General features: G+C 32.5%; 1 protein-coding gene across 1 annotated transcript in view; it reads right to left on the bottom strand.

The window, feature by feature from the left end:
* Positions 1-9,678, bottom strand: part of LOC106470391 — a 21,648-nt gene that overhangs the window by 1,847 nt on the left and 10,123 nt on the right. The window contains exons 3-10 of the mRNA XM_013930941.2: positions 8,566-8,790; positions 8,217-8,330; positions 5,699-5,782; positions 4,738-5,376; positions 3,941-4,141; positions 2,324-2,782; positions 1,338-1,512; positions 722-853 (exon numbers count right to left, since the gene is read on the bottom strand). Of these exons, the coding sequence (XP_013786395.2) occupies positions 722-853; positions 1,338-1,512; positions 2,324-2,782; positions 3,941-4,141; positions 4,738-5,376; positions 5,699-5,782; positions 8,217-8,330; positions 8,566-8,790 (2,029 nt within the window). The remainder of the gene's footprint in view (positions 1-721; positions 854-1,337; positions 1,513-2,323; positions 2,783-3,940; positions 4,142-4,737; positions 5,377-5,698; positions 5,783-8,216; positions 8,331-8,565; positions 8,791-9,678) is intronic.

The following is a 9,678-nucleotide window of genomic DNA, read 5'->3' as shown; positions in this document are numbered from 1 at the left end:
TGCTGTCAATGTTAACTGGAATTATGAGCCCCTGTCCTCTAACTTTTTACTGTCAATGTTAACTGGAATTATGAGCCCCTGTCCTATAGTTTTTTGCTGTCAATGTTAACTGGAATTATGAGCCCCTGACCTCTAACTTTTTGTTGTCAATGTTAACCTGAACCATGAGCCCCTGACCTCTAACTTCCTGCTGTCAATGTTAACTGGAATTATGAGCCCCTGACCTCTAACTTCCTGCTGTCAATGTTAACTGGAATTATGAGTCTCTGACCTCTAGTTTTTTGCTGTCAATGTTAACTGGAATTATGAGTCTCTGACCTCTAGTTTTTTGCTGTCAATTTTAACTGGAATATTATAGGTATAACCTAGCCCACACTCCAGGTTAGATATTCAGGTTTAAAGGTGTAACCTAGCCTTCACTCCAGATTAGATATTAAATATCATAGGTGTAACCTAGCCTTCACTCCAGGTTAGATATTAAATATTATAGGTATAACCTAGCCTTCACTCCAGGTTAGATATTAAATATTATAGGTGTAACCTAGCCTTCACTCCAGGTTAGATATTAAATATTATAGGTATAACCTAGCCCACACTCCAGGTTAGATATTCAGGATTAAAGGTGTAACCTAGCCTTCACTCCAGATTAGATATTAAATATTATAGGTATAACCTAACCTCCACCCCAGATTACTAACTGAACATTCTACACATAACTTACCCTCCACTCCACCAAGATTATCAGCTGAGCTACGCTGGCTACTGAATCCACTAGATATACTTGATAGTGGACTCTGAACTGATACAGATTTTCCCTGGGTTGGGGATTGAATGTCTGGGGAATGTCGTGTTCCTAGATTTAAACAACAGAGTTATTAGGATATTTTCTAGTTAACTGAAGAAGATGAACTATAGAGATACATGCTTAAAAGAACTTATGTAGCAAGCAATGATGATGATGATGAAATAAATAATTTACCATTTATGATTGTAACTTAAAATATTAACACCTATATTGTTAAATACAAACTTAAATAAATTGTTCTGACAATGTATTATTCTTGTTCGCCACATATTAGATCTTAAGACTAACCCAACAATGAAATTCAATAATATTAAATGTTAAACAAAGTACAAGTTGTTTTCTCATTGAAAGGTGTTAATAAGACAACAAAACTTTTATATATCTGTTTTTTTAAAAATGTTTTCCTATAATCTAAAATAAACAGAACTTGTTATTAACAGCTGTTGGCATCATTCCAAGATAAACTAAAATGATAGCTGAAATCTAAATATCATTATATTGTAGAATTTTGACCAATTAAATATATACTCACTAGCAGGGGATTTCTTTGTTGGACTGGTGGAAGATATAAATTTTTTAGTGGGACTACCAATATGTCGACGAGGACTGTCTCCACGTTCTCCATGTAGAATAATATCATACGAGTTACCCAAGACATTGACCTTATCTACAGTTGGTGCATAGTCTATGTGTTCCTTGATGATAGGCTAGTGAATGGTAGGAATGTTATAGTATTTAAAATAAGTTCTTTTTTTATCTCTTTAGTCTACAGTTTTCTCATTTACTCCTCTAACATACATGTGAAGTAATCCCATTTCTCGAGCTCGTTATCATTACCTTACATATTCACCACAAGCAGTTTGTATGTAAATAAGAATATTTTGTATATTTCAAACTTAAAAGCAACAGGCTAATATTTGTTACCCTCATCTTGTGACTAATAATAATTAATAATGAACTAAATACAACTTTTTTTTCAACAATATTATATTTAAAGACGGAGATAAGAGTTTCCAGTAACGATGGTTAAGTCTACGAGAGCATAGTTGGATATTTCAAACAGATAAGAATATTCATTTGATTGTCAAGATAAAAAAACAACAACAAATTTTAATGGTGAACTTAAACACTTACATCATTCAGATTTTTTTTTTGCTCCACTGCATAGTTCTCAAGATTTATGGAATTACAAATCAAAAAGAAAATTGAATTTCAAAATGAAATAAATTTCTGAATTTACAGTATGCAAGAAAAACTTTAAGTTAATGAAATAATATGACAGTTTTATACCATAATAGATATTACAAAAGCTTTATCAAATTATAGATGAATATGGAAACTACCAAGAAATTATAGTAACCAATACCTTATGGTTTAAAAAATACCAGTCTGAACTAGGCAAAGAAATATGGATCTGATGTAAAAAAACCATAACCATCTGCTACTAATTTTGATGAATTTGAGATACGACAGGAAAAAATACAATAGATGCTGTTATCATCTTGTAAAAATACTCACCTTTAATTCAGCAGCCTGATGTTGTAGTGCATCCTTGTCTATCACAACGACCTCCAGTTCCTCTACTCGGCCCTCTATATCATTCAACCATTCCAGTACTTTTATTCTCAAAGTTTCATAAGCAGACAACTGCTGGGTACGGGTCTTGCCCGCCTGCTGCTTCTCGGTCAGAAGGTCTCCAAGTTCTTTCCACTGCTGCTCCAGTAATTTCACTTTATCTTTCCTTGGAGCAGTGTCTGTCACATCCCTCTTGGCCACTAAGTTTTTGCCTGTTTTGATCATCTTGTCAAAGTCTTCCTTCTTAGCATTTCTCTGGTTCATAGCATCTTCAATTTGGGTGCAGTACTCTTCAGGGGTAAGATCGACTATCTCTCTGCTTTCTAGTGTTTCTGTGATTTCGTGGATCCATTCCTCAAAATGAAGAATCATCACTTCAAATGTCGATACTAAGGTTACCACCTAGAAACAAAACGTAAAACATTTCTCACTTAAAAATTACTATTTTTTATCTAACACACAAAATATTTTTAAACTGAAAGAGAAAGATGTTGAGAAAATCTCAATAATCATGCTCCAACCCAAAGTGATTGTTATACACACTTTAATAGTTGATTACAATACTAAGCATGCTTACGTAGGTGCCTAACTAATCCATGGGGCATGTACTTACTCACTTTCATTATAAATTCCTAGTACGTACATACATTTTGAATATTATGTACTGAAATATCTATTCAATTTTGTGGTAAAAAAAAAAGTACGTTGACAAACAGTAAATCAGATCAAACAGTAAATATTAACTTTCTCGGTGCTTCTTATAAATATTATTTTACCTCACTACACTACTCTGCTCCTCCCACAAATTCAGAAAAACCTGCATGTCAATGCTGGATGAGGGTCAACTAACTAGTCCAAATCTTGTTTATTTCACTGTCTATTAGACCAGGGCTAGGTTTTTAATGAATCCAAAAAGTTATAGTTTGGGGACCCTTAAGGAGTTGTTCAAATTTTTTCCAGTAGTCAATGACAATAATTACTGTTGACAGTTAGTCAATGACAATAATTACTGTTGACAGTTAGTCAATGACAATGATTACTGTTGACAGTTAGCCTAACTGTCAACAGTAATCATTGTCATTGTCAATGATAATGATTACTGTTGACAGTTAGTCAATAACAATAATTACTGTTGACAGTTAGTCAATGACAATGATTGCTGCTGACAGTTAGTCAATGACAATAATTACTGTTTACAATTAGTCAATGACAATAATTACCGTTGACAGATACCATTTTATAATCTTTCATGAATTGATCAGTTTAAAGTAACTTTCTATAAATAGACAGATCAAACATAAAGTTGTTCTTTAAAAAATATATTGTATAAATATTGTGCTGTTGCTCTACTGTTTTTGTTTGTCTAACTTGGAATACTCAACATGAGAATACTATTTCTGTATCTATAATAATGCAGATCTATATATATATATATGTGAAGGCTCTGCTCTGTCTTAGTTTGGGGCCCTCTGAGAACTTAATCTGGCCCTGTTTAGAAACATTCAAATGTGATGTTCCCCACAAACATGGAAGACAATTATAACCAAGCTAGAGTTTTACCTCTTCGAGCAAGATTCCCCGTTTCCGAGATTTCTCACACAGCTTGTCAAACCGGGTGTTGATGTCTTTCATCTTAGTCTCAACCTTCTTAGCTAACCTTTGGTTGGAACCTTTACTTAAATCTTTAGCTGAAGCAGTAACAGCATCAATGCTCGGCCTCTGGCTGTCGATATCAGTCTGGAAGATTTTATGTTCTTGAACCTAATAAAAAAAAAGGTGCTCTGAAATATACACGCACACAAATAATATATATACACACATTTATATCATGTAAAAAAAGTGCTCTTTAATCATCTGAAATATACACACATGTAAGGACCTACTAGTCCATCTAGAAACCATCCTATGTTGCACAAGGGGCATGTGCTCACCCCACTTTTATTATGTATAGAATGTTTGGCCAGGTAGGAGTTATCTTTAATGAGACACCTTTATTTTCTTAACAGGGTGGTTGGCTTTTGGAACGGATTGCCTTCAGATATGGTAGAAGCAGATAATTTAAGGGAGTTTAAGTGAAAGCTTTATAACTATTTAAATGATAAGGGCTGGGTTTGAGTGTTTTATTTTGGAGTTTACAAAAGTGGATTGGACAGCTTAGATGGACCAATCGGTCCTTATTGTCCTGAAATTATATGTATAAAATCTACCAATAGGACCTGAATGGATTTAGAAAGTATCCCATCTCATCACTTTCTAAACTGCTTCAGGTCCCAACATCAATCTCAATGTTTTAGATATTTATTTGGAAATAAATTCAAACTCATATACATTGATCATACTGTAAAACACTGCAATACCTGTTCATCAAGTCTCTCTCGAGACAAGCTGATGGCTTTATTCTGAGTGCGGAATATTGTCTCAGTTTCATTTAGCCACTTGAGGAGACGGTCCAATCCATCCTGGATATCCTGGGACTGAACCAAAGCTGTTTGAAGTTCATTACTTTTCTCATTGATGTCATTACTGACGGTACAATGGTCATCCTCAAGTTTCTGGACAGTATTTTCAATAGACTGTTTTTCAACTATACTCGTTTCAGTTTTTTCTAGAGTATCCAGCAGAGTTTTTCCTGCCTGCTTAATATTCTCAATAACCCGACTTTGACTCACAATGTCCAGACTGACTGTTTTGATTCTGTCTAGTTGATCTTGAATTAATTTTGGCTCTGCTGCTACTGGCTCATCTAATAACTTTCTGGATGTGGTCTGTACTTCTAGAAGCCAGCTTGTGGCTTTTTCCAAGCATTCAGAGTAGTGACGTTGTCTGGCTTCCACAGTGGTGATTTTATCTCTGAGCCGATTAACCTGGTTCAAGAGATTTTGATAAGTGGTGCTAACAACACTGACTTGAGCCTTCACTTCACTCTCTTTCGGCTCCACGTGAGCTCTTCGACGAGGAAGATTGGTACGAATATTATTCAGAATCTTTAGATATTCCTGAAGAGGTAAAAAGTTTAGTTGTAGTAAAAAAATTATGAGTTTCTTGTATTTTGCAAAACAGAAAGAAAATTACACAACATCATGCAATACTTTTTCTTATTTGACAGTAAATTCTAGAACTTTGTTGAAATTCTAAGTCAGTTGTCTTTAATGCTAACCCTAAAAGTATCTTCTATCCTTTTTTATTTGTTAATTATTTTTTCCTTTTTATAGCTAAGCAGTATTCATGACAGTAAGTTCTACAATTTTGTTGAAATTCTAAGTCAGTTGCCTTTAATGCTAACCCTAAAAATATCTACTATCCTTTAGTATTTCTTACCTTTGATTCGTCGACAAACCTCTGGGCAATCATGGTGATGAAACGAAGATCCGCTTGGTGGGCAATAACATCATTAGTAAATTCCTGTTAAAGACACAAAAACTGACTTATTACAGGTGATACAAACTGATGGAAGGTCACAAAGATCAACTTATACTGAATATTTTGTTGTTTTTCACAATCAGTAGTACACACTGAAGGAATTTAGATATTTTGAAACTAAAGTTAGAAAAAAATGGCCGTTACTCTCTAAATAATAATATATAATAATATATATATATATATAAAACTTTTATATTTTGGCCAACATTTTGCCATTGCACTTTTTTTATCAGTGCTGTAGTACAAGAATACTGAATATAGTGTAACATTTAAAAATCTATCAGTGTATATGTATAATGCATATGTGTTTTGTAGCGTACATCAAAAAGTTTTAGGTTTTTAGGTGAATCAACAAAACTTATACTATCACCATCAGAGGCCATGTTGTGGTTGGAATTATAAAAACATGGGATTGTTAATGTTCAGAAGAATATAAAAAAAACCAGCAACAATTACATTATGTTCTGTAAATATGTGTGCAAAAGTCAAACATTGTGGATAATTAACCAGAAAGAAAAGAACATGTACACATACACTGTATGTTTTTAAAGAACATGTACACATACATTGTATATTTTTAAAGAACATGTACACATACATTGTATATTTTTAAAGAACACGTACACACACATTGTATGTTTTTAAAGAACATGTACACATACATTGTATGTTTTTAAAGAGCATGTACACATACATTGTATATTTTTAAAGAACATGTACACATACATTGTATGTTTTTAAAGAGCATGTACACACACATTGTATGTTTTTAAAGAACATGTACACATACATTGTATGTTTTTAAAGAACATGTACACATACATTGTATGTTTTTAAAGAACATGTACACATACGCTGTATGTTTTTAAAGAACATGTACACATACGCTGTATGTTTTTAAAGAACATGTACACATACGCTGTATGTTTTAAAGAACATGTACACACACATTGTATGTTTTAAAGAACATGTACACACACATTGTATGTTTTTAAAGAACATGTACACATACGCTGTATGTTTTTAAAGAACATGTACACATACGCTGTATGTTTTTAAAGAACATGTACACATACGCTGTATGTTTTTAAAGAACATGTACACACACATTGTATGTTTTTAAAGAACATGTACACATACGCTGTATGTTTTTAAAGAACATGTACATATACGCTGTATGTTTTTAAAGAACATGTACACATACATTGTATGTTTTTAAAGAACATGTACACACACATTGTATATTTTTAAAGAACATGTACACATACATTGTATGTTTTTAAAGAACATGTACACACACACACATTGTATGTTTTTAAAGAACATGTACACATACACTATATGTTTTTAAAGAACATGTACACATACACTGTATATTTTTTGTTTCAGTTTTCTTATTTATTATGATAGTTGTCTTTTTTTTTAAACTACATCCTATAGTTTGATATTTTTATGTAGATCTTTAATATAAAGGTTTTAATTACATCAAGCCTAAATTAATTCATCCTGTCAGTACTTCTAAACTGTACTATTATATATATATATTTTGCTTCTGTCTATTCTACAAGTGTCTAATTTAAATGTTAGCCTAATTTACCGATCCAAATTATATCTGTTCTAATTTATCTAATTATTTATATTTATAATTTGTTTACATTTCTTGTCAGGCAATAATTTTTAGAGCATTGTTTTACATAGCAACTAGGCACCAAACCACATGACCAGGCCCATGCCAAGTACAGCCACTGGGCCTGGCCATTTTTTCCCACTGCACCTCTCATTGCCATGGCCCTGATCCAGCCTCACACCCTTTCATTTCCATACATCTTCCCTCAAATTTATTCATAATCCAAAAAAAAATTCCCAAGGGGGGTGTGTATACTGTCACTATCCGTTTTTGCAATGATAATTTAATGGTGTCTCTGTTCTTGATTATACAAATATTTGAAATCATCGCATTTCCTGTTTATATCTGTGTTCCAAAATTTGCAACTTAATAATATTTTGTGCATCAAGTAGACACACATCAGTTCAGCCAAACTTGTAATACAATAATGATTTATTTGCACAGATGTTTCATTTACTTAATTCGATTATCTTGTTCTTTCTTTCAGTTAACGTGCACAGTTTCATTGTTATTAGGTGTAACATTCTCACTGACTATATTCCCTTAATTCTTGTATGCTGAATGACAGTTTTGAGCCCTTGGTAAAAAAAAAAAAGTACTTAGTGAAATTTTCTATAAAAAAATTGCCTTGATAATTTTAACTTCAGGTTCACTTAAATTATTCATTACGATAACTTTTTCAACCTTGAGAAACTAAATAATAGCAGTAAGTAGTTCTGCAGTGACTTCTAGCAACCAAAAACACAAGATGAAAACTTTTCCGTCTTGGTAAATCTGACTTATACTCACTTTAAAATATTCACCATTTTCTTTCAAGTTCTTCAAGTCACCCACATTTTTTTCTTGTTCTTTTAGCTTCTCTTCAGCTTCAAGCAACCATTTCTTAAAGGTAAGGAGTTCCACCTGACAACAAAAATTAAAACAATGTATATAGTGCTTTTTTAATTACACACAAAACATTTATATAATCGGGCTTGAAAAACTGGTGATGTACACACATGGGCACGTACATAACTAATGAAAGTATCAAAACTATTGTCAAGCTTTCAGGAAAGAAGATAATAATTTCAGATAATTCAACAGTATTCTGCAAGTATTTGCAAGAACAGTTCTACTGGAAACGAGAAAGTAATCTTACATTAAACTTCTCTAACTCCTCTTGAGATAAAACGAGTCGATGAAGTAGTTTCTCGCTCTCCTCCAAAGTTTTGTCGTAATGCTTTTTTAGCTCTTTACAGTCTTTCTGTAGCTGTTCAATTTCATCCTTGCTAAGAACCTCGGCCCCTTGTTGTACAATCTGGTGAACCTTGTTTAAACATGTTGAGACTGCTCTCTGGTGGTCATCCAGGTCGTTCTTAATATCCTGCGTAAATGAGCCATATGAAAATTACTTTGATTCATAAAAACATTGCACGATATTTTACTCGTTGATTCTGATAGAGTAATGTAAAAAAAAAGTTTAGTAAACCACCAGATGCACATCCTTTTATTGTTAAGTGGATTTCAGAATAATATTTAATTATTTGCCTTATGATAAAACTTTATTTCTGAAGATCTCACTGTATTTCTCAAAATGGTAACATGATAAGCTAGTAAATGGTAACATGATAAACTAGTAAATGGTAACATGATAAACTAGTAAATGGTAACATGATAAACTAGTAAATGGTAACATGATAAGCTAGTAAATGGTAACATGATAAACTAGTAAATGGTAACATGATAAGCTAGTACATGGTAACATGATAGGCTAGTAAATGGTAACATGATAAGCTAGTACATGGTAACATGATAGGCTAGTAAATGGTAACATGATAAACTAGTAAATGGTAACATGATAAGCTAGTAAATGGTAACATGATAAATTAGTAAATGGTAACATGATAGGCTAGTAAATGGTAACATGATAAGCTAGTAAATGGTAACATGATAAGCTAGTAAATGGTAACATTATAAGCTAGTACAAGGTAACATGATAAACTAGTAAATGGTAACATGATAAACTAGTAAACGGTAACATGATAAACTAGTAAATGGTAACATGATAAACTAGTAAATGATAACATGATAAGCTAGTAAATGGTAACATGATAAACTAGTAAATGGTAACATGATAAACTAGTAAATGATAACATGATAAGCTAGTAAATGGTAACATGATAAACTAGTACATGGTAACATGATAAACTAGTAAATGATAACATGATAAGCTAGTAAATGGTAACATGATAAACTAGTACATGGTAACATG

This window comes from Limulus polyphemus, unplaced genomic scaffold (assembly GCF_000517525.1).
Source record: "Limulus polyphemus unplaced genomic scaffold, Limulus_polyphemus-2.1.2 Scaffold3980, whole genome shotgun sequence".
Classification (NCBI taxonomy): domain Eukaryota; kingdom Metazoa; phylum Arthropoda; class Merostomata; order Xiphosura; family Limulidae; genus Limulus; species Limulus polyphemus.
Note: the sequence above shows the minus strand (reverse complement) of the source record. Positions and strands in the feature narration are given on the sequence as shown.